This window comes from Rhinolophus hipposideros (genome assembly GCF_964194185.1).
Source record: "Rhinolophus hipposideros genome assembly, chromosome: 9".
In the NCBI taxonomy this organism is placed as follows: domain Eukaryota; kingdom Metazoa; phylum Chordata; class Mammalia; order Chiroptera; family Rhinolophidae; genus Rhinolophus; species Rhinolophus hipposideros.
In genome coordinates, this window is record NC_138055.1 from 53562491 (window position 1) to 53588226 (window position 25736).

Here is a 25736-nt window from a genome sequence, read left to right on the forward strand (position 1 = left end):
AAAACTTAGTTTCTGTTTAAATTACGAAAGGAAAATTCTTTTTCTTTCTCTCTTTTTTTTTTTTTGGTAAGAATTTTTCAAGAATAAGTGGATAAGACTCAACGTCACTAAAGTACAATTAATTTTAGAGTGACTCGATTTTTGGTATTTCCCCTCCCACTAAAGTTTTTTGAGAAAAAAAAGTTCCTATTTTTAGCCTGCCTTTAAAAAAAATTAATTTGCTTTCTCCATTATTCGGTTGAAAGGTAATAAACTTCAAAGCATACCAAAATAATACAGTTGAAATTTTACTTTATTTTTCTATTATAAAAATAATGCATATTCATTACATAATAAAAGGAGTAGTACAAAAGGCATAAAGAAGTTAATTTTTTAAATTGCCTATAATCCCATCCCAGGGAAAACTACTAACATTTTGGCATACTTCATCCATCCTTTCCTATGTATTTTTTAATATACGATATTACTATATACTGGGGGTGCCAAAAAAATGTATACACATGTATTTATCTTTTGTTATGGGTATATATCGAGTATTACAATTTTAATACATTTTTTCCTTTCTTAAAATGTGTATACATTTTTTTGGCACCCTCTGTCTAAAGTATTGTATCCAGCTTTTTCAACATTATATTAAAATTATATTTTCTCATATCAATAAAATCCTCTGTAAACATAATTCTAAAGGCAGAATAATATTCCATCATAAGGATATACTATAGTTCATTTAAACATTCTCCTTATATCAAATATTTAATAGGAGAGTTAGTGGGTCAAAGCATATAAGCGTTACAGCCACTGCTGCCTAGAAAGGCTGTTCTTGAGAACACAAGGAGGGAATTAACAGAGCCAATGAAATGAGGGGGTGTCAAGGCCAGCAACCAGAAGGAGGAAGCTCAGAGGTCCTGCCCTAGCCTTTCCAGCTCGTTGAGGAGGAAGTCCATATCAGCCTGGGTCAGCGCGGGGTTGGCCACGACCATACGGAAGAAGTTGCCCTTGGTCCCATGGGGCTGGTAGCCAATCATCATGGAGCCCTCCTTCACCATGCGTTCCTTGAGTAATGGTGCCACCTATCAAAGGGGTACAGAGAGCGTCTAGTTGCAGCCAGGGGTCAGGAGATGGGTGGGGTGGCTTCCTGGCCAGCAAGTTATCCAAGATGCATTTCCCTTCCACCCAGCCACCTTCCAGAGGTAGCCCTCATTGCTCTGATTCTGACCATAGCCCTAGTTTACCTTTCCCATCACATCTAACCTGCTTGGCCTTCTCTACCACTTGCTTTAGTCCTCACCCCGCCTATCTCCAGGTTGTCACATGGGCCATTTTCTGTCACATCCTGAGTTTTCCCTGATTGCCAACACTGCTGTCGTCTAATGTCAAGCCTCAGTCATCCTTAACACCTTCTTCTCCCCTCTCTGAATTCCCATATTTTTTATCTCTACCCTGTAATCTAACATGGATATTACAAGACTGCCTTGAACACAATTGGTTTCAAATAGATTAGTCTTGTTTTCTAAATATCACTCCTTAAAGGCAAGAACATTTTTTTTTACCTCCTTTCTTTCGCCTCCTCCCCCCCAACCCCCTACCCCCCCACCACCGCTTCAAGCCATTGTTTTCAATCTAGTTGTGTAGGACACAGCTCCTTGGCCCATGCTGGTATTGTGAGCCTTGCGCTCCCCCTGGCTAAGACAGTCGGTCACGGGTCAGCCGCTCACGGCAGCTCTCGCTGGCTGCCAGCCGCTCACGATGGCTGCCGGCCACAGTTGCCCGCAGCAGCCCACGGCAGCCCACGGCAGCCCACAGCAGCCCACAGCAGCTTTTGCCAACCTCTGGCTGCTCACAGCAGCCCAGTTCCAGGGAGAGCCATTGTTCACAATCTTAGCTGTAGAGGGCGCAGCTCACTGGCCCAGGTGGGAATCGAACAGGCAACCTTGGCATTAGGAGCACAGCGCTACAACCACCTGAGCCACTGGGCCAGCCCCAGCAAGAACTTTCTTGTCCTTTCAGATCATATGCAGCACCTAGTACCAATCTATCCTTAGGGATCTATGACATATCTCCCTGCCTCTAGGAGGCATGTGTGGACTGGCCTTACCAGGTTGTTCCATCCCCAGTATCAGTGACTCTTCCGTGATCTTTCTGCCTCACATCTGTCCTGGGTCTGGGTTTCCAGCAGAACTCCCAGCACTGAGATCTATATACTGTACACTGGTGACTTCCCCTATAACGCCCCTCTCTATCTTCTTCTCACTTTCCAGAAACATATCATATTCCCCAACCCCATCCCCACAGAAATAAGGACCACTGGGTGGTGTTTTCCAGTTCACATCCCCACCCCAGGAGCAAGAGACCAGCAAAGAGACCTGCCATGCTACTCCTAGCCAGCAGGGGGCAGAAACGTACCAGCTGCATCAGTTCCCCAAACTGGGTTAACCGGAGCCAGGAAGAGAAGAAACCTACCTTAGCCAGCCTTTCACTGTAATCAGGACTCTCTTGCTTGCCCCGCAGGCTGGGAGGCACGAACCAGAAACACACATTGACAAACTCAGGCTGGGAAGAATGAGGGAGGGGAAGGGATGAGCTGAGGAAGGGGGACTATCCCCCCTCACTGTCCCTCTTCCATTAGGGCTTTGCATGTATGATAGGCTAAAGGGGTACAAGGAGATGCAAAGAGCACAGAGTAGGCCATACCTCCATGACCAACTCAAATCCTTCCCGCTTCTTCATTTCTTTCACCAAGTACCTTCAAACAGAAGTGAGAAATCACAGGTGGAGGAGGAGAGGTAGAGATATAAAACCAGAGAATGAGCTGGAGAGGCACTGAGAAGAGGAAAGGGGTGCGGGCAAAGGACCCAGGGGAGGGGAACTGGACCCGCTCCCTACGCCTACCGGGTAAGGGTAAAGGCCTGGTCAATACGGCACTCCAGCCCTTGCCCGCCCTGGGCCTTCCACATGAGCCACAGCTTCAGACAGTCCACACGGCGGCCACACTGCACCACCTTGTCTCCCGTATCCAGGGCCACGTCGTAAAACTTGTCCTGCTGGAAGAGGTAGCTGGCCTGGGATCCATGGCAGTGCTTGAGCAGGTTCTGTGGGCGGGCAGGAGGCTGTAAGACCCCACCTCTCTACCCAGGTTTCTTCCAGCGCTGTACGTATCAGAGGGTTTCTTCGCTCAGTCCACCCATTCCTTTCCTAAGAACCAGGCAGCACTGATAGGACGGCTGCTGGCTGACTCCGACCCCTTTCTCTGGATTTTCTCCCAACACCCAGAGTTCTTCCTAAACTCAACCCAGGATTCTTTCAACTACAACTTCAAGTTGTAAAGCTTTTTCTTTGCATGAAGACAGGCCACAGGGGGAGTGAGGGAGCCCACTACAGGGAGTTAGGGTGGTCTCAGATATTCAGCTTAAGATGGGATAGTAAGGAGAATACACTAAGGCCAGGCCCCACTAAGGTGAGATAGAAAAATAGACAGAGGTCCAGGGTGAGAGATGGGGCCAGGCCTGGGGCAGACCCACCGAAGTATCCTGGAGAAGAAGAGCTGAGCACTGCAGGCCTGCTGTGAGGAGTTTGTGGGGATTCCAGGCCACGGAGTCTGCCCTGGGGTGGACACAGCAAATCTGGGTCAGCTGGCTCTTCCTCACGCTGCCCAACCAAGCCCCCCTCTCTTCCTGGACCTCAGTAAAAGGGCTTTAGTCTCACCCCAGCCCAGCAAGAAGAGGTGCCAGGAATTGCCATGTCTACTGTCTGACCTCCCAGCTGCAATCAGTCATCTCTCCAATCCCCTTCCCACAAACCTCCTTTCCCCACTCCCATCTGAAGCTCCCTAGACCATGAATATTCTGTGGATCAAGGATTTGAAGGGTGGGATTTAGAGAGCAGGGGCCATATGCACCTCTGGATCCCATCCAGGAGATGTCTATGTGTCTGTGACAGCAAAACACTTCCACCCCAGGCAGCCTGTGGAGCAGAAGGAATAGCACGGGCTGTGCCTCGGCTCGGCCCATCCCCACCTCCAACCCCTAGTCCCACTTACGTCCACATGCATCCACAGTGCGTGACGCTGGCACACATCAGCAATTGCTTCCAGGGGGTCAAAAGCCCCCAGCACCGTAGTGCCAGAGGTGGCACTGACCAGGAACGGCACAGCACCCTATTGCAAAAATGCAGAAGAAAGAAGCTGTGAAGTCTTCTCAAAAGCAACCGAGAGCCTGGTGATAGAGCCTAGTCCGAAACTCTTTGCATACCTGACTTGGGCCCTTTCAACCTTACATGTTACTGTCCCCTTTAATTTGCAGCTGAGGACACTGAGATTCAGAGGTGTTAAAAAAAAAACTTGCCACCAAGCTGAAGCGCCTGAGCCCAGGTCTGTCTGATGGTTTATCTCTAAAGCTCATACTCTTTCAAAAAAAAATTTTTAATGTCTTACTGGAAGTTCAAAATGCTATTTTAAAAATTCTAACAGTACATGGGGGCAGCCAGATGGCTCAGTTGGTTAGAGCACGAGCTCTTTACGGCAGGGTTGCTGGTTCAATTCCTGCATGGGCCAGTAGGCTGTGCCCTTCACAACTGGATTGAGAACGGCGAGCTGCCACTGAGCTGCGAGAGGGGCGGCTGGATGGCTCAAGTGTTTGGAGCACAAGGTCTCAATTTCCGCATGGGATGGTGGGCTGCGCCCCCTGCAACTAAGATTGAGGACAGCGACTGGACTTGGCACTGAGCTGCGCCCTCCACAACTAGATTGAGGAATGGCGACTTGGAGGTGATGGGTGCTGGAGAAATACACTGTTCCCCAATTTAAAAAATAAATAAATAAAAATTCTAATAGTACAAAGTTTATAGAAAAACTGAATTAGTATTAAAAAAAAAAAAGCCACGAAGAAAAGCCCAGGCCCAGATGGCTTCATTGATTAATTCTACCAAACATTTAAAAAAGAACTGATACCAATTCCAAACTTTCAAAAAACAAGAGAAAGGAACACTTCTGAATTCATCCTATGAGGTGAGTATTACCCTGATACCAAAACCAGAGAAAACATTACAAGACAACTACAGACAGTATCTCTTATGAAAATAGATATAAAAATCTAAAAAACACTAGCCAACTGAAATCAGCAACATATAAAAAGAATTATACACCATGACAAACTGGGATTTGTTCCAGGAGTGAAAGCTTGGTTTAATATCCAAAAATCTATTAATGTAATACACCCCATTAATAGAAAAAAAAGGAAGAAAAAAAACCTCAATGTGGTCTGTTGATTATCTCAATAGACACAGAAAAACATTTGATAAAAATCCAATACTCCTTCATGATAAACATTCAACAAACTAGGAATTGAAGGGAACTTCCTCAACCTGATACAAGGCAACTATTAAAAAAACCCAGTTAACATCGTACAAAATGGTGAAACACTGAAAGCCTTCCCCTAAAATCAGGAATAAGACGAGGATGCCCTCTCTCTCCACTTCTATTCAACATTGTACTGAGGAGGTTTTAGCAGGGCAATAAGGTAAGAAAAAAAGAGGCATCCAGATTGAAAAGGAAAAAAAAAATCTCTATTCATAGATAACATGATATTGTATCTAGAAAATTCTAAGGAATCCACTAAAAAATTATTAGAATTAATAAATGGGTTCAGCAAATTTGCAGGGTACAAGATCAACATTAAAAAATCAATTGCATTTCTATACATTAGCAATAAACAATCCAAAAATGGTATTAAGGAAACAACTGCATTTATAAGAACATCAAAAAAAATTTAAATAGTTAGGAATAAATTTAACAAAAGAAGTGTAAGACATATACTCTAAAAATTAAAAAGCATTGTTGAAAAAAAATCAAAGACCTAAATAAATGGAAAGATGGTCCATATTCATGGATCTACAATCCCTATCAAAATCCCAGTTGGCTTCTTTGCAGAAATTGACAACCTGATCCTAAAACTCATATGGAAATTTAAGGGACCCACAAAAACCAAAACCATCTGAAAAAAGAACAAAGTTGGAGGATTCACACTTCCTGATTTCAAAACTTACTACAAAGCTACATTAATCAAGACAATGTGGTCTACAGTATAGACGTGCATATCAATGGACTAGAATTGAGAATCCAGGAATACACCCTCACATTTACAGTCAATTGATTTTAAACAAGGATGCCAAGACAATTCATTGGGGAAAGAACGGTTTTTTCATAAATGGTGCTGGGATAAGTGGATATCCACATGCAAAAAACAATGAAGTTGAACCCCTTTCCCATGTCATACACAAAAATTAATTCATAATGGATCACAGAATTAAATGTAAGAGCTAAAACTACAAAATTCTAAGATCAAAATATAGAACTAAATCTTCATGAGCTTGGGTTAGGCAAAGCCTTCCTAGATATGACACCAAAAGCACAAGCAGCCAAAGGAAAAATAAATAAGTTGGGACTCATCAAAATTTAAAACTTTTGTGCTACAGAGGACACCACCAAGAACGTGAAAAGACAACTTAGAAAATGGAAACTATTTCCAAATCATACATCTGATAAGGGACTTATATCTAGAATAGAATAGAATAAGCACAGGACAGGATGCTCAACATCATTAGTCATCAAGGAAATGCAAATCAAAACCACAGCAAGAAACCACTTCACACCCACTGTGATGGCTATAATAATCATAAAAATTAAAAAAAACTGGTGTCAGTGAGGATGTGGAGAAACTGGAACCCTTCTATACTGTTGCTGGGACTGTAAACTGGAGCAGTCATTTTCAAAAATAGTCTGGCGGTTCCTCAAAGGTTAAATATAGAGTCACCACAGGACTCCACAATACCACTACCAGGTACCTATATAACCAAGAAAAATGAAAAACACATGTGCACATAAAAACTTGTACACTAATGTTCAGAGCACCATTCTTCATAATAGTCCCAAACTGGAGACAACCCAAATGTCCAACTGAGAAATTAATAAATAAAATGTAGTATATCCATACAGAATATTATTTGGCAATAACAAAGAATGAAGAACCCACACCTATATTGTCATTTAATTTATGACAAAAGGAGCAAGAATATACAATGGGGTAAAGACAGTGTATTCAATAAATGATGCTGGGAAAACTGGACAGATACATGCAAAAAAATGAAACTGGACCACCTTTGTACTCCATATTCAAGAATAAACTCAAAATGGATTAAAGACTTAAATGTAAGACCCCAAACTATAAAACTCCTAGTAGAAAATATAGGCAGTAAATTCTCCGACAGTACCCTTAGTGATATTTTTTTCTGACATCTTCTTAGGCAAGGGAAACAAAAGAAAATATAAACAAATTAGATTACATTAAACTAAAAAGTTTTTGCACAGCAAAGGAAACCATCAAGAAAACTAAAAGACATCTTACTGAATGAATGGGAGAAGATATTCCCCAATGATATATCTAAAGGGATTAATATCCAAAATTTATAAAGAACTCATACAACTCAACACCAAAAAAACAAACAATCCAATTAAAAAGTGGGCAGAGGACCTGAATAGATTTCTCCAAAGAGGACATGCAGATGGCCAATAGACATATGAAAAAATGCTCAACATCACTAATCACCAGAGAAATGCAAATTAAAACTGCAATGAGATATCACCTCCCATCTGTCAAAATAGTTATCAACAATAAATCAAAAAACAAGTGTTGGTGAGGATGTGGAGAAAAGGGAACCCTCATGCATTGTTGGTGAGACTGCAAATTGGTGCAGTCACTATGGAAAACAGTTAGGAGGTTCCTCAAAAAATTAAAAATAGAACTACCTTATGACCCAGCAAGTCTACTTCCGGTTATTTACCTGAAGAAACCCAAAACACTAATTTGAAAAGATATGTGCACCCCTTTGTTCACTGCAGTGCTATTTATAATAGCCAAGATATGGAAGCAACCTAAATGCCCATCAGTAGATGATCAGATAAAGAGGTGGTACATATATGCAATGGAATATTACTCTGCCCTAAAAAGAATGTAATCTTACCATTTCTGACAACATGGATGGACCTACAGGGTATTATGTAAGTGAAATAAGTCAGACTGAGAAAGACAAATACCATGTGATCTCACTTGTATGTGTAATCTAAAGAACAAAATAAATGACCAAACAAAACAGAAACAGACTCAGAGATACAGAGAACAAACCGATGGTTACCAGATGAGAGGATGACTAGGGGGATGAGTGAAAAAGATGAAGGGATTAAGAAGTACAAATTGGCAGTTACAAAATAGTCACAGGGATGTAAAGTACAGTATGGGGAGTATAGTCAATAATATTGTAAAAACTATGTATAGTGCCAGGTGAGTGGAGGACTTACCAGGGGGTACCAGTTCATAAATTACATAAATGTCTAACCACTATGCTGTACACCTAAAACTAATATAAAATAATATTGAATGTCAACTAAAATTGAAAAAAAAATAGTCACAGAGAGGTAAAATACAGCATAAGGAATATAGTTAATAGTATTGTAATAACTACGAGTATGTACAGTGTCAAATGGGTAATAGATTCATTGGGGTGATCACTTTGTGAGGTATATATATGTATGATCATTGTGTTGTTTTGTACACCTGAAACTAATATAATATTGGATGTCAATAGTAATTGAAAAATAATTTTTAAAAGTTAAAAAAAAAAAAAGAAAGGAAGGAGAAGTAAAGGAAGAGAAGAAGGAATAAGAAAGGAAAGAAGGGAAGAAGGAACCCAGATCTTGGGATCATTCCACTGCACCACTCAGTTTACAGAACTCATTTAGCAATTTTTAGTTTATTTTAAGGAAGTAATTTATAACAACATTGCAAATTTCAAAAAAGAAAAGAATGAAAGAATGAAGACCTGGTACATGCTACAACATGGACGAACCTTGAAGACACTATGCTAAGTGAAGGAAGTTCATCACAAAGGCGATGTATAGTTTGATTCCACTTCTATGAAAAATCCAGAATAGGCAAATGCATAGAGACAGCAAGTAGGTTAGTTAATTTTTTTTGCATGTATCTGTCCAGTTTTGCTAGCACCATTTATTGATTAGTTGTCTAATGGGAAGTATGGAAATATTGGGGAATTGGTGGCTAGAGCGTATGGGGTTTCTTTCTAGGGTGATACAAATCTAGTATGTATTGTGGTGACAGTTGCACAACTCCATAAATGTGTTCAAAACCATTAAATTGTACATTATAGATGGGTGAATTGTAGGGCATGTGAATGGAATTGTATGTCAATAAAGCTATTACCCCAAAAAAGTTTACAATGAAAGTGCTACTCCACTGTTCTACTTGCCTCTCATACTGCCACTCAGAGATAACATCCATGTCAATAAATATACATTGTTCTAAACAACAACAGGCTCAAAGTGTCCTTTGTATACTGCAACTTGCTACATATACACACACACTTATACATGTGTGTAGTATATATACTTAAATATATGGTGGGGTATTTTCATATGTGTATATATTTCCACCTTATGCTTTTAAATGACTACATAGTACTCCAATAACAACAACAATAATAATGGCACCTAATATTTATATAGTGTTTCATGGCTCTTAAGTGCTTTACATACATTAATTCATTTAATGCTTACAGTAATTCTGTGATAAGGTCTATATTATGCTCATTTTACAAAGAAACTGAGACACACAGATATACCATAATGCTGATGGACATTAAAAAAATTTGTATTTTATTTTGCACTTTGCTCCAGTGCACAGAATTTTAAGTACCGGAACGATGATATATAGAATCAATCCTAGCAGTGGGACCTGAATCAGTGGATAGATACATGTAAAATGGATACTGAAGCTGCCAAAACGCCGTCCAAGATGGCGGCGGCAGTTCACGTAGCCCACCACTGTGGAGGAGAGTCGGGTGCCTCCACATTGCCCACTGCTCACAGCCTGCGCTCCTCACCACTGGCCCACACATGTGCCCAAGCTTCTGTCTGCACAGACCCTCCCAGCTCACAGAAACCCTCCACACTACACTTCAGGCCCCAACACCCTCCCTGTGCTGCTGCCTTGAGACTCTCCTCAGTGACTCGGTTTGGTCCTGCTCCTGCCTCTCGGAGTCCAATCCTGCCTGTGGGTCTCAGCAAAGTCCCTGAGGGGACCAGCGTGTCCTTGCCCCTCAGGTTCCCCAGGGATCACTTCAGCCCATAGGGGAGATGGGCACAGAGATCAAGGAGAGGGATGAGGAATGCGTCGAGCACGGAGAGCCCAAAGAACCCTCCAAGAAAGGGACGGAGGTGTCCTGCCCCTTCCTCACTCACCTCAGCCTCAGCCAGACTGATCTGCCTCTCCAGATCCTCAGGGATCATTTTCCCTCTAGAAAAGAAAATTGAGTGGGTAGAGAAGCAATGGGTTTTCTAGGCTAGGAGGCGGAAGTGTTGACAGCAGGGTAATGTGGGGTTAGCAATGCAGAGGCTACAATGTGGACTTCTCCCTAAGAAGGGTAAACAGATCTCAGGGGACAGGGCACCGAGACAGAAGCAGCAATTCTGCAGGAACAGAGAGGGGAGAGAAGTGGCCAGGGGCGTGGGCCTGTGGCCGGAGCTTCTGATGGCGGGAAGGTACGCAGGCAGAGCCAAGCCAGGTCAGAGCTACATGGACAGGACCTCACCTCTCATCTGCCTTGACCACTCGGACACTGTCGGTGCCAAGACCCAGAAAAGCAGCTCCCTTCTTGATGGAGTAGTGACACTGTGTAGGAAGGCAAAGGGCACGTTAGTCTGATGATGGAGAGGAGAAAGTCTAGTAAAAGTCAAGTACGAGCTGCAACAGATGAGACCCTGTAGACCAGGGCTTCTCAAGTGTGCCTTCGAATCACCAGGGTATCTGATTAAAATGAAGACTCAGATTCGGTAGGTGTGGGGTAGGGCCTGGGATTCTGCATCTCTAACAAATGCCCGGGTGATACTGACGCTGCTGGTCCATGGACCACACTCCTAGGAGAAAGGGTGTGGCCTATGTTCCTTCCCCACCCCCAGACAGAAGGCAAGGTGAATAGGAGCCCCTTGATTGGAAGGAAGCACATCCGCTTGGGGGCAGGCAGAGGACCTGACAGGTCTCAGACTCAGCTGGCTAGAGACTAGAATCAGGAGCCCAGGGTAGGTCTGTGCCTCTTCCTGACCTCCTCTGATGTGAAGAGGGCTAGGGGTGGCAATGCCCGGAGGCCCCTCCTCTTGCAATCTGGGTAGCGCTGATAGCGGGCCAGATTCACAGCATACATGTTGGAGATGGAGCCACCTGTCACAGGGAGGGGATGGAGGCAAAAGAGAGGGACAGTGGGTCAAAACTGGGGCTTACCTCCCCTGACCTCGCAGCCCAGAAGTGATCAAAGCAGCACAAGTGATTGGCTCCCAGGCCATGAATTCCCAGGGTTCTACAAATGGCATGACAATAACCCAGAGCAGCCCCAGGATCTGCAGATCGCCCTGACTACCCGCCTCTACTTCCTGGGCTGCCCCCAGCATAGCACCCACCCAGAAAGGGCAGCCATCAGAGCACTGATCCCATGGACTGTTGGGCAAACATGATGCTACAGGGTATTGGGCAGCCTCTCTCTGGTTTGGCCCCAGCCCAGATAGAGAGGAAATAAAGAGGAACCTCACTGCCTGCCAGCTTAGAGCAATAGAATGGTGGGGAATGAAAACCCCTTAAAAGTCCCCCTTCCTTCTCACATACCAGGACAGAAGACCCCATCCCCAGAGCTCCAGCCCACCAGCGCCCGGAGTGTCTTCAACACTTCTTCTTCCATGAGTACAAACACAGGAGCTATTTCATAAGTATACCTGCCAGGAGAGGTAACGATGAGAAAGGGGAAGAGACAGGGAGGGACTCCAGGGGAGACCCTCAGGCCAGTGGGAGAAAGGAGGTGGTGCGAATGAGTGAGGGAAGGGTCCACAGAGAGGGGGAGTTGCTGACAAGGAATCAGGGAAGCAAGTGTGAGGGAGGAGGGGTCAGCACACAGGAGAAAGGGTGGAGAAAGGTGGTCCAGCGGGTCCAAAGGGACAGGTTCTGCAGCAGAGGGGGGGGACAAAAGCCATTCCCTCCCCTCCCCTCCCCCTGGGGCACATCTCCCACTGAGGCGGGGGGTGGGGTCTGGGCAAGGCTCACTGGCTGGTGTTGAGGCTCTCGGTGATGACGCGCCCAGCCAGAGCGTGGGGATCCAAACCCGAGAAGAGCTGGTTGAAGAAGCGTGGGTGACCTGGGGAGGGGCAGGAGCTCAGGGCGGGGCTGGGGGCAGACGCCAGACACTCTCCCCACCAGGAGCCAGGACCCACAGGTCTTTACGCTGTAGCGGATCACAGCCCAGCACCGCTCCAGGATCTGCTCCTGAGGCTCCCCCTGGCTCCGCAGCTCCAAATCCAGCAGCTGCTTCAGTTCCTCCGGCTCCTTCCACTCGCAGACCTAGAAGAAGCGGCTGATCCTGGTGGCCCTTAGCTACCCCATTAACTGGCTACCCAAACCACATCTCAGTACACACCACATACCACCAAGTTGCATTTAAAGCAACAAGTTAGGAAGATTGTCAAGGAAACACATGAATGGGGTAAATAAACACAGTGAGACAGTGATGGATTCTGGGGAGAAGCATTGTTGGAGGGGGAAAGTTCTGAGCCGGGTCTGATGGGCAGGAAGAGGAGGGAGAAAGGACCTACCTTCTCAGAGGCACTGGTCCCTTTCCAAATGATCTCATCCACCACAATCCCAAACACATCCCGGAGCAAGGCTTCTGCAGCCATGGGGTCACCATCATGGGAGAGGAGTGGTTTAGAGTCAGCCATCAGGATAAAACCTGTGAGCAGAGCAGGAGTTACTCCCTACTCAGCCTTTGTACCCTACCTAGATCTAACCACTAAAAACCCCAACCCCTTAATGGGCCTAAGGCCCCAGTCCTGCAGCTCACTCCCAGCTTTCACTGTACATACAAGGGCAAGTGAGAGCGTCCAGGAAGAAATCCAATAGAAAGAGGCTGGGAAAGAAAAAGGCAGTTAGCACGGAGCAGGTGGAATCTAGTGGCCACTGCCGCCTAAGGCAATGACGAGAGGGTTATCTTTCTGCTCGGTTCTCTGTGAAGGTGAGCTGGAGGTACGGTACACAATTAGCTTTTCAGAATGTTAGGGCCAGAACAGCAGAGGGAGCGAGGTATGGGCAGCAGTCACGAGACCATGACATCCCTCTCACGCCTTTGCCCTGAAAAAACCATGCAGAGATTTGGGATAGGGACAAGAAATTGAGACAAGTCCCCTGAATAATCATTAGCTAACATGAAGAGGGGGAAATGAGATGAAAGGCAAAAACACATGCCACATTAACTTCAGGATTAAGAAGGGGGTGGGGTAGAGAGCCAGCAGGAAGAGGGGCTTCACACCCTGAATCAAAGGGCCCAGAGGGGGCGGTCCGTGGGGGATATTTGGCAGGGAGGCAAGGGTGGGGGCTGAGGGTAAGGGGGAAGCCCAGCCAGTGGCCTTGTGGCAGGCTAGAGGGGCAGGGTGCAGGTGCAAGAAACTGCTGCAGGTGACTCTGGAAACTGACGAAAGCCTGATGCTGGTGGAGGTGAAATGTTCAGACAGGCCTCAGATGCCAATCTCTATATCCCAACCCGCAGAGTCTTTTCAGTACTGTCCTGCTTTCTAAAGCCCTCTCCCAGAGCAGGAAGGAAAGGTTATGCTGAGGAAGCACTTTGTTAAACAGGTGTGACCCTGTGCCTTCAGGCTGAGAGCACTCAATGGACAGGGAGTGGCTGTTGGAAGTGAGTACCAGCCGTGCTCCTGCCAGGGGCTGGGGACTGAGAAGGCCTCCCTGTCCCCCTGCAAGCACACAGATGCACCTGCAGCAGGTGCGGCCCAGGGCCTGGCTGGATGCTGACGCCAAGCGCTATTCGGGAAAAGAGGGGATTGATGAAGGCTGAAGAGTGACTGAGGAAGATCTCCAGTAGGACTGGAGCTGAATCTTGAAAATGGGCAGGAGAAATGAGATTGATGAAAGGGAGGAAGAGAGGCACGCAGGGGAAGGTGAGGAACGCCACGAGCTCACTTACATTAAGAATGAGTGTGGCTCCTTCGAAGGTCAGTGAAGGCACCCAGCTGGCTGGAGGGAGGGTCTACAAGGGGGATACAGGAGCACGGCTGCACGAGATTATGGAGAGCCTGGAGTGCCAGCCAGGCCAAGGAATCTAAATTTTATCCTGTAGAAAATGGGAAGTCACTGAAAGATTCTGTGGCAAGGAATAATGTACCACACTGATGCGGTCAGAAGACCAGTGTATAGCGGCAGGAGGCCGAAGAATTACCAGGCTGTCACTATAAACCAGACAAGAGGTGATCCAACCTTGAATAAAGATCGTGTTGGCAGGAAAGAATAGCGGAATCTGCAGGCTTGGCCACTCACCGGATTACACTCAATTCGACATTTATGGACTCTATGTTGTAGGAGAAGGGGCAGTCAAAGATAACCCTGGGCTTTCGAGCCTGGGTGACTGAAAAATAAAGGTGCCCCTGAAAGAAATTAGGATGCAGCAAGGGGAAGCTGGACAGAAAGTAAAATGGTTATTTGTGGAGATACTCATCCCAGTGGAGGTGTCCCAGGACTACAGATACTCATAGCTCTGATGAGATGCTAGAACGGAAAGCAAAGCAGAGTCAAGAGTCAGGGCGCCGCGGAAGCCTTGTAACAAGTTCCACTCCCTCTGGGAGAAAAGGTTCAGAGAGATGGTCACGGAGAGAGGGGCAAACACCAAGGCTTGGGGAACCCTCAAAATGAGGGGCAAGAGGATCAAGAAAATGTGGAAAGTGGGGAACCTTCCTCCAAGTGGGCTGCTCTGACGTAAGCCACTGTCCAAAGCCACTGGACTCCACACTGGTTGAAAACACACGTCCAAGGGACGCTGGTGGCCCTATCCTTAAACTTTTCCTCAGTAGATTGGTTTGGAGAAAATAAGGGAGCTGGCCTAGGCCCAGAGAATGAAAGAGTCAATCCTTCATCAGTGCTCACTCTAGCTTCCCTGACAGGTGGCAGCAGTGGGGTGTTTAGGAGAAAGGCTAATAAAACTAGGTACCGCTGAAGTACTTACCATACTCTCTACTTAATATGCATTATTCTAATCTTCACAATCGTTTAGGGTAAGTGTATTGCCCACATGTGAAGATGAGGACACTGAGATGTCAGAGACACTATGTATGTAACTTGTCCAGATCACGCAGCCAGTATGTGACCAAGCTGGGTTTGAACTCAGGCGTGTCGGGCTCTGAAGCCCCTGCTCCTAACCATCCCACTCAACCGCCTCACGCCAGCTCTCTCGGGCACTGAGTTTGCTGTAATGGGAAAGCCACTGGGCCAGGACGCCTCAGGGCTTCAGTTTCTGAAAAATAAGGGGTTTAAAGAGAGACTCTCCAAGGCATGTGCTGGTGTTCATAGGCACTCATGCCCTTGGATATGACAAGCAGGCCAAGGGAGACATTACTTTTACAGCAGGGGAAACAGGCTACAAGGAGGGAATGATAGTGAAGAAAGAGAGACCCCCGGGCTGGAGGAAGCCTTTCTCAAAGTTCTGAAGAGAGGGTCTTCAGGGAAGACCATGGCTCCGTCCATGTGGTACCTTCTTTATTCATCCCACATCAGTCACCTCTCAGAAATGAAATCTGGAGGTGAGGACTCTGAACAACCCCCATTTCCTCCGGGGTAAACAGGGAAGTGAGGCATCACTACCCTCATTCCCCACACAGAATCCTGTCCTGGGTACCTGAGAGAGGGAAGAGCCCCTGCCCACAGCAAGTTTCTCTTTTTAAAAGCAAGAAGGACATTAACTCACAAGATAGAACGATAAAGCAAAGCAACATGAATAGAGTCAGGAACAGTGCGTTAGCCCCTGGCTGAGAAGATGCTGGTAGGACCAAGTAGGATTTTTTCAAACATTCACAAATTTGTTCTGACTTCATGGGATCTCTAGTCTATAAACTCTTCTCACTATCAACTCCCTCATATCTTTCTTTCTATAACCTAGGTTGGATGGTCCATTGTTTCAACTACTCTTTATCCAAAATCCTCAACTCTCTGGCCTTACTGTCCTTCCACGAAATCCACCTGGCAAAACCTTAATCCACCTGGCCAATCCTCTTACCAAATCCACCAGAACTGCTGCATTCTGCTAGTGAAAACCACCTAACCATTCAAATCGGCATTGCTATAAATTCATGGTCTCTGTGCTCCTTCCAATTAAACACAGCAGATGAAAAGCATTTTTACCACTACTCTTTCCTGACACCCCACTAAAATGACATCAGTGGAATTTTAACTCCAGAAGAATAAAGCAAAAGAGAAGAGAGACAGAAGACGAGCGGTGTCCATAATGGTAGAAGATGGAAAACAGATGAAAAGTAGAAACTCAGCACATAGCAGCAAGTCCAAACCAGCATGCGTGTAGAGGATAACGCCAATGGGAAACAAGCTGGTTCTTGGGGCACAGGCCCAGAAAGGCTCAGGAACTAAAAACCAGCTATCTTGGAAGACAAGAGGGAGGGGCACAGCTAAAAATATGGAAATTAGATGAAAATTTATATAAGGATCATTGAGACCCTCAATGCCCATCCTCTCCCTGCCCATTCAGCCCACAACCCCCTCCTCCTACTTCCAAAGAAACAGGAGGTATGTTTTTAGAGAAACTGAAACATGGAGACCTAGACTTAGGAACATCTAGCACAGCAAGAGGTAAAGATGAGGCATTGCCCTGAAGATAGGATGGTCAGGAAGTTACATATTGAATGGATTCCTTTCTCCCAGTCAGCATTCAGAACCAATGGCCAGGGGTAAACCCTCCAGGGCCAGGAGGCTGGAGGATTCCTCTCTAGAGAAACTGACCTCAGTTGCCCCAGAGAAGAAATAACCTACTGAAGCTCTCATTTCAGTCCTTGTCCAATCACCTAGTCAGTGGTGCCCACCCGTCAATAAGGCCTATCCATGAACTTGGGCCCTCCAATATGCCTCAGTGCCTCGCTCTTAAATGCGTGCGACCAGCCAGCCAAACACCACCACGCACTTGAGAAAAGCGCCTAACCTGAACCACAGAGGTAAACACAGACAAACTGAAAAAAAGGCATTTGGTGGAAGAAGGGAAATCCAGTGAGCAGAAGAAAGCCTCAAAAATTCAAGAAGCTATTGCATCCATTAAAAAAAAAAAATAGGTTGCTCTCAAAAAGGAATACTGGGGCCGGCCCCGGCCCCGTGGCTCAGGTGGTTGGAGCTCCATGCTCCTAACTCCAAAGGCTGCCAGTTCGATTCCCACATGGGCCAGTGGGCTCTCAACCACAAGGCTGCCGGTTCAACTCCTCGAGTCCTGCAAGGGATGGTGGGCTCTGCCCCCTGTAACTAAGATTGAACACGGCACCTTGAGCTGAGCTGCAGCTGAGCTTCCGGATGGCTCAGTTGGTTGAAGCGCAGGCTCTCAACCAGGTTGCTGGTTTGACTCCCGCCAGGGATGGTGGTCTGTGCCCCCTGCAACTAGAAACAGCAACTGGACCTGGAGCTGAGCTGCGCCCTCCACAACTAAGACTGAAAGGACAACAACTTGACTTGGAAAAAAGGCCTGGAAGTACACTGTTCCCCAATAAAGTCCTGTTCTTCTTCCCCAATTAAAAAAAAAAAAATCTTAAAAATAAAATCCTCAGTTGTTAAAAAAACAAAAAAAGGAATACTGAAAGAAGAAGCTCTAGGATTTTAAAAACATGGCAACTGAAATTAAAAATTAGACATAAAACGAAAATCACACAGAAAAGATAAAAATATAAAGAGCTGGATAACAAAAAAGAATTTTAGAAGATCGATCCAAAAGGCCCAATAGTCAACTAATAGAAGTTTCAGAAAAGGAAGAAAAAAACAGAGGAAAGAAATCAAAGGAAGTTTTACAGAACAGAAGGACAGATTAAAAGGATATGCTGAATGAGCAACACAAAGACAGATTATTATATTGTTTTGGAACAATGGAGGATCCAAATACTTCTGGAGATAAAACAAACAAATAAGCCAAAACCAGGGCACAGACACAGGATAGACAATGAGACCACATCAAACTTCTCCATCACAGGACAGAGGTAAAGGGAATTCCCAGGACTGTAATGAAGGTCGTAACCATCTTCAGAGTAAAAAAGCAGCAGTGACCGAGCTCCACTGCGCACTCAGTACTGCCTGGCAACATTACTATTTTGCTATTGTCAGCTCTCCAATTCTCTGTAGCAACTATTTGAAAATTTTCCCACACCTCTCAAATTATTGACCTAGCAACCTTCTCCCTGTTTCTCTCATTTCAAATTTCTTAGAGAAAATAAATAAAAGCCATCAAAACTTACTCAACGTTTTGTTACCTGCATTCTAGATCCCACCTCCTCCTTCCCTCTCCCTTCCTTCCTTCAATATTTATTCAGTATCTAGTATGTGCCATTCACTTTGGTGGCTGTTAGATGTACGAGGTGTGATAAAAAAAAATACAGTGCATGTTTAATTTTTTTTTATTATTACGGTAAAAGACACATTGCCATTAAATGCCCTGAAAATACTCGCCCTCACTTCGAACACGCTTATCGCATCGTTCTTGCCACTTTCTGAATTACTTCTGGAAGTCCTCTTTCAAGAGTTTCTTTAGTTGCACTGTTGTGGCTGCCTCAATGACCTGAATCAATTCAAAATGTTACCTTTCATAGTCATTTTGACTTGGGGAAAAGCCAGAAGTCACACAGTGCCAGATCTGGTGAATAAGGTGGTTGAGGACACACTGTAATGTTTTTATTTGACAGAAACTGCTGTATACCAGAAGCGATGTGTGACACACATCCTTTCCATTGTGATCAAACAATACAGTGAATGCTGCTGCCCAGTGCCATCCAATGGAAAGGCAGGGATCTTCAATATGGGAAGTGGCACATCAAACCTTAGTAACAGTGTGTGACAAGTTTCAACCTGTTCGGTGCAGTCAGTTGGGTGTGAGCTACGGTTGAGAGACAAAGTGTTTTAAAGCGTGCCATAAATCATCCACCAACATGATAACGCGCTGTGTCACACATCACTTCTGGTATATGGCAATTTTTATCAAATAAATACATTATGGTGTATCCTTATCCACCTTATTCACCGGATCTGGCCCGTGCGACTTCTGGCTCTTCCCCAAAGTCAAAATGATCCAGGACATCAAGGTAGCCACGACAGCACAACTAAAGATGCTTTCGAAAGAGGACTTCCAGAACTGTTTCCGCAAGTGGCAAGAACGATGGGATAAGTGTGTTTGAAGCAAGGGCAAGTATTTTGAGGAGGATTAATGGCAATGGGTCTTTTACTGTAATCAATTTTTTTTTATTTTAACATTCACCATATTGTTTGATCACACCTCATACAATGGGAAGCAGAAGACCACAGCCCTGCCCTCATGAAGTTCACAGTCTAAAGCACAGGTCACAAACTGGAAGACGGTGACCCAACTCCCACCCACAGACAAGTTTCATTTGGATTACACAATACATTTTAAAACTTTTAAAAATAATTGTCAATACTGAAACTTAGCTTCTTGTGTAAAAGTCAGAAGACCTAGCAACACTGGGCCTGAATTAATATACAGCAATAATCACCTGTAGTTGGAGTTGCCCCTTTATTGTTATTATAGTTTTACATTCATTATATTTTCTTTTCAACTTTTTTATTTTTGATTAAACAATATATTCAGGTAATTCAAAAATCAAAATATATAAAAAATATTAATAGTGAAAAGTCTAATTCCGACTCCATTCCATACGCCCCATTCCCATCCCACCCCCACAGGTAACCATTTTTATTATTTTCTTGGGTAGCCTTTCAGAGTTTTTAATGCAAATACTAATAAATGCAAATATATATTTATTTTCTCCCATTACACACAAAAGATAGCATATAGTCACTGTTGTGCACCTTGCTTTTTTTGGTTAACAATATATGGACAATCTTCTATCAGTACATATAGAACTTCCTCATTCTTTTTTTAATGTAACAGCTTTTTTGAAATATAATTTACATACCATCAAATATACCCCTTTAATTTGTACAGTTCAGTGGTTTTTCATATAGTAACAAAATTGTGCAACCATCACCACTATCTAATTCCAGAATATTTTCATCACTCCAAAAAGAAACTCATTAGCAGTCATTCCCCATTCTCCCTTCTTCCCAACCCCTGGCAACCACTAATCTATTTTCTGCCTCAGTGGATTTGCCTATTCTGTACATTTCATATAAATGTAAACATACAATATGTGATCTTCTGTGACTGGCTTCTTTTTCTTAGCATAGTATTTTCAAAGTTCATCCATATTGTAGCTAGCATATATCAGTACTTCATTTCCTTTTCTGGCCAAATAATATTCCATCATATGGATATACCAATTAAATTCCACCAAATGATGGACATTTGGTTTGTTTCCAGTTTTTGGCTGTTGTGAATAATGCTGCTCTGAACATTAATGTACAAGTTTTTGTGTGGGCATATGTTTTCAATTTTCTTAGGTAACCTGGTAATGGAACTGCTGGGATCATATAACTCTGTTTAACTTTTTGAGGAATTGCCAAACTGTTTTCCAAAGTGCCTACACCATTTTACATTCCCATCAGCAATGTATAAGGGTTCCAATTTTTCCACATCCTTGCCAGACCTGTTATTGTCTGTCGTTTTCATTGTAGCCATCTGCAGTTATAATTTTGTTAAAGACTGCCAACATCCTAGAGGTTGCACCAGTGTACGAAGTGCCTGTGTCCCCAGCCTCAAGAAACTTCTTTTTAATTTGAGAAGTGAAAAATGGTATTTTAGTAGTTTTATTTTAGTTGAACTCCTGTATTAGTCAGTTTTGCTGTGGTAACTAATGACTTCAAATTCCCATTGGCTTACAACAGTTTATTTCTCTTTCATGGTTTACGTTTGTGGTTGGCTATAGCTTTGATCCATGTGCCTTTATTCCAAGACCCAGGCTGAAGGAACAGCCCCTATTCAGGACACAATGTTCTCGTGGCAGAAGGAAAAGAGAAAAACGAAGAGAAATCCATGCACTGATTCTTAAAACTTCTACTCGGACCTGGCGTATGGCACATCTACTCATATCCCCTTGACCAAAGCAAGCTCAAGGGCAGTGGGGTGAGGATGCATGTTCCTCCCACAAGAGGGCACTAAAAAACGCTTGGCAAGGGGTGAAGATGTCAAATCCCATCACAAGATCACTGGGCACACGCCCTTAGAATTTTGCACTCTGTTTCACCTCAATCCACACCAGCCCACCTCGTTCATTTGCATTACTTGCTTGGCCCTGTAGATATCTGAGTTGGAACCACTGGTCTAAAGGCGTCTCTCCTTCTCTCTCATGGACACCTTTTTGATTATCCCCTCATTTCTTCAACTCTCCCTCCTAATACTTCTTACATTTTAAACTGTTTAAACCTCTTACAACATGTTCCCACTCCAGCCATCTCCTCTTCACAGCCAACCTTCTTAAAAGAGTTCTCTCCACTCCGTCTTCACTTCCTCTCTTCTCATACTTTGTAGCTTCCACCTTCAACATCACCAAGAATTTCCCTGCCTCCAAGTCCCATGGACACATCTTTAATAGAGGCACCAAATTCTCCTTATTTACACAGTGATTTCTCCCCTTCTACAGTGTAAATCCCTGGGGGGAGAGGACTAAGTCTTATCCTTCTTTTAAGTAAAGCACAAATACAAAATAGGCACTCCAAAAAATGTAAGTTTTCATCTTCCCCACTCTCCACTCCTGTCCTCCAAGGTGTTGCACAAAGGTATTCAATAAACATTTAGTGAATCAACCATTATTTTCAGATACAGAAAAATAATACTGTTCTACTTACATTTAATTTGCATAAACCAAAAATCTGTATGAATTATAACTTAGAAGATTTGCAAAGGGTTTTGTTTTTCTTCTCAAAGCCTTCTCATCTATGACTTCATTTGTTCCTCACAGTAGTGCTAGAAATAAGCCTGAAAAGGTATTTATTTATTCATCCTCATTGTCAAATGAGGACTCTTGGGCCAGAGACAGTGAATTCATTTGTCCCAGATCACAAAGGTGACACGGGAGCAAGACTGGATCGCTGATTTCTGACTTCTAGGCTAGTACCTCTGCCGCTCCATTATTGGTCCCTTTTAAGTATGGCATTTCTCACTACCTCTTATCATACACAAAAATAAACTGCAGGTGAGACAAAGACATAAATTAAAAATATACAACTATGAGAATACCAGAAGGAAATGCAGGGAAATATTTTTATAATCTTGAGTTAGCATGTCACAAAACCCCAAAAGCCACAGGCAGATTTGACTACGCAAAACTTTTAAAATTCTGTGTAAAGAAAGACACCATTAAAGTGGTTAAAGATAACTCATGGCTTTATTTTTCCCCACTCATTATTTTACCCACTCAATATTTTCCAAAATGGTTTTTCCTCTCCTTGTAATTATTCCTTTCAATGTAAACTTTAAAAATCAGCTTAAGTTCCATGCAAAGTCTTGTTTTAATAAGAATTTAACTTAAAATATAGCAAAAACATATGTCTCTACTGTATTAAGTCTTCCTATTCATGGACATGGTAAAACTCTCCATGTAACCAACCCCTTTTTGTCTTTCACTAAAATAGTCTGATTTTCTTAATGCCATATAACTTGCAGTTTCCTGTTAAATTTCTAGAAATGTAATATTTTAATTGTGAATGAGATTATTTATTCTATGACATTTTTATGGTTGGTTATATTGTTATATTTTATTATATAATTTTCCTTTGTTAATCGAATATCTGACCATGCTACTGAACTCACCACTAGTTTTACTATTTTGTCAATTGATTCTCTTTGTAGATGAATATATCATATGAAAATAATGAGACTTTTGGGTGGCCAGGAGCTCTAGTAGAATATTAATTTTGATGGTAAATATTCTTGTCTTGTTCCTATCTTTGATAGGAATATTTCAAATATTTTCCCATAGAGCATAACTTTTGCTCTGAAAAAAAAAAAGTTGAAAGATAAATGAAAATCTATGAGAAAATACTTTAAATGCATATGATAAATAAGAAGTTAATATAACATAGAGAAGATTTCCACCAGTCAATAAGAAATAGACAAATGATCTACTTTTCTCCTTAATGGGCAAACGATATGAACAGGCAGTTTACAAAAACAATTAAAATGGTCAAAAAACAAGAGATACTCAATTTCACTATTAATGACATGCAAATTAAAACAATGAAATTACTATTTTTCACCTATCAAATTGGCAACTGGATAAAAATTGCCAAGGTTTAGGAAATGGGGACATTAACACATAGTTCTGAGTGAGGGTATAAACGGCTACAAACTTTTGAAACACAATTTCGCAGAATCTATTAAAATTTAAAATCTACATATCTTATCTACAAATAGGATAACTATGTAAGATGCTCATTATGGCACCGTTTATAAAAATAAAAAACCACTGGAACTCACCTAAATGTTCATCAGGATGGGTCTAGACAGATTAAAGTATAACCATAACTTGAAATACTATGAAACAATTAAGATACGAACTGACTTAGATGTCTAAAACACTGTGTAGGGCCAGCGGCATGTCTCAGTTGATTGGAGTTCAAGTTCTCAACAACAAGGCTGCCAGTTCAATTCCCACATGGGATGGTGGGCTGCGCCCCCTGCAACTAAAGATTGAAAATGGCAACTGGACTTGGAGCTGAGCTGCGCCCTCCACAACTAGACTGAAGGACAACGGCTTGGAACTCAGCGGCCCTGGAGAAATACTGTCCCCCTAATATTCCCCAATAAAATAAAATAAAATAAACAGTGTGGTGCACTGTAGTTGCTCAAAAAATATGTTCTGACCGAAAACAAAATTTTTTGTATGAACATAGAAAAGGCCTGTAGGTATATATATATATATATACCAAACTCATAAAAATGACTACCTTCAGGCACATGGGATAGTAGAAGGGGGAAACTAAATGTTTTTGCCTTTTATTCTTTTGTGTTGTGTGGATTTGTTAAAATGAGTTAATTTTTTAAAGTTAAAGACATTTCTGATGATTCTCTATCTCTTTCCGTTTTATCCCAATTTTATGATGAGCCTAAGAGCAGAAGCACTTGCTGTCAGTGGCTCCAACTTGGAAAGCTCAGGAAAATGAAACCTGTGTGAAAAAAGGGGCTAGGAATTCTTGTCTTCTTTCATAAAGAGATTTTTCTTTCGGTATCCTTAATTCACAACCTGATAGCACCTACAGCAGAAGCTGGGACCTAAACGGAATGGACATTTCCTTCCACAAAATGCACTTCACATAGTATGTTTTTAGGAGGACCACTCCCTAATTAGCAGCTAAAATTGCGAGCAGAATTTGAACAAAAGAGTCAAGTTTCCACTTTCCTAATTCGGCCAGGCCCAGGGGCCATCCTGCAGGAGCCAAGTCTCCAAGGAGACCAGTCTACAGAGGGGACCCTACGGTGTTTTCCAAGCCAGGCTACTGTTAGACGCTGGCGGGCCTAGAATAAACGGGGGAGCGGCGTAAGATAACCAGGCCAGCCTCGGAGTGCGTGCACCACCGCGAGGGCACCCATTTTCAGACTGGGGCTGAGTGTACACGGCAGGAGTGTGCAAAGGAAGTTAACGCCTCTCCCAGCTAGCGGACGGGGGACCCCAAAATCTGAAGACCCGGGCCTGATGGAAAGCTCCGGTAAAGATAACCTCGGCCGAGAACGAATTGTTCCGACTCTATTTGGGGCTCCAGGCTCAGAAGCGACAGGGAGAACAGAACGTGCACGAGTTAGGAGGGTGATGGCGCTTTTTCGAGGAGTCTGAACTAGCTCACTCACACAGGAAAACCTCTCAAACAGCACTCAGCTCACAATCATTTGGGGCCCTTCGTTCCTGCCCTCAGTCAAGATGGCTGCCGGGGCGCGCCGGCACCACGGCGCACGCGCCACACGGCCGCTCCTCCTTTTCCCCCCGTCCTTCCGCGCGACGGCACTGCCCACTCAACTAGCTGTACCCCGCTTGTGGTATTTTCGGCCTCACCCACTTTCAGGCTGCCCCCGCCCGTCCCGAGCCCGGAAGTGGATAAAGCTGCCTGGCGGAGAGGACGAGGGGGAGGGAGAAGTGCTTCCGGGGAAGCGGACCCCGGGTTGGTGTTTGTAAACTTGCCTCGGTCCCGGCGGGGGCAGCGGCAGCCAAGGGGTTGGCACGGGGTGCTGGGGCCTGGAGGAGGCGTCGCGCGGCGGGGGAGACAGCGGGAGGCCGTGCCTGGCAGGTAGGAGCACGCCCCAGGGAGCGCAGCGTCGTCCGGGCTGGAGGCAGCGCTTCAGCAGCTCGCAGGCCGTGGGACGCCGCGCGGGAAGGGGGAGGGGAAGGGAGGAGGGGCGCGTGGCGAAAGGAGGGGGCTCGCCGGGGAAGGGAAGGGGCCGCGCGCGCGCACTGCCCCGCGCCCGCGCGCCCGCCGCGTCACCGGCCGGGCAGAGGGGGGCTTGCTTGGAGGGACGCGGACGCGAGCACGCACCTGGCGCGCTTCTCGGCGCTCCCCGGCTCCCCGGCTCCCCGGCTCCCCGCAGGGCTCGTGGGGTGGCCGCGGTGGCTGGGTGGCTGGAGGGAGGGAGGGAACGCGCCGCGCCGGGCTTCGCTTGCCTGCCTTCCACCTCCGCAGCTAGTTTTCGTACCTTCG

The 25736-nt window shown here is 44.5% G+C and overlaps 2 protein-coding genes across 3 annotated transcripts in view; one reads left to right on the forward strand and one right to left on the reverse strand.

Moving 5' to 3' along the window:
- Positions 1 to 25521, reverse strand: CSAD (cysteine sulfinic acid decarboxylase). The gene is made up of 15 exons (XM_081059195.1): positions 25223 to 25521; positions 12695 to 12831; positions 12317 to 12443; positions 12150 to 12240; positions 11718 to 11824; positions 11164 to 11279; positions 10654 to 10733; positions 10304 to 10358; positions 4037 to 4153; positions 3896 to 3960; positions 3519 to 3600; positions 2890 to 3089; positions 2692 to 2743; positions 2461 to 2550; positions 1 to 1070 (listed from the first exon to the last, which is right to left on the reverse strand). The coding sequence occupies exons 2-15, from the start codon at positions 12818 to 12820 to the stop codon at positions 897 to 899; spliced, it is 1482 nt and encodes a 493-aa protein (XP_080915321.1). The 5' UTR covers positions 12821 to 12831; positions 25223 to 25521; the 3' UTR covers positions 1 to 896.
- The window catches only part of ZNF740 (zinc finger protein 740), a 9630-nt gene continuing 8933 nt past the window's right edge, over positions 25040 to 25736 (forward strand). The window contains exon 1 of one of the 2 annotated variants that reach the window (XM_081059196.1): positions 25040 to 25328. The gene's annotated coding sequence lies outside the window, so the exon portion shown is untranslated. The remainder of the gene's footprint in view (positions 25329 to 25736) is intronic. The other variant, XR_013993985.1, reaches the window with a different exon arrangement.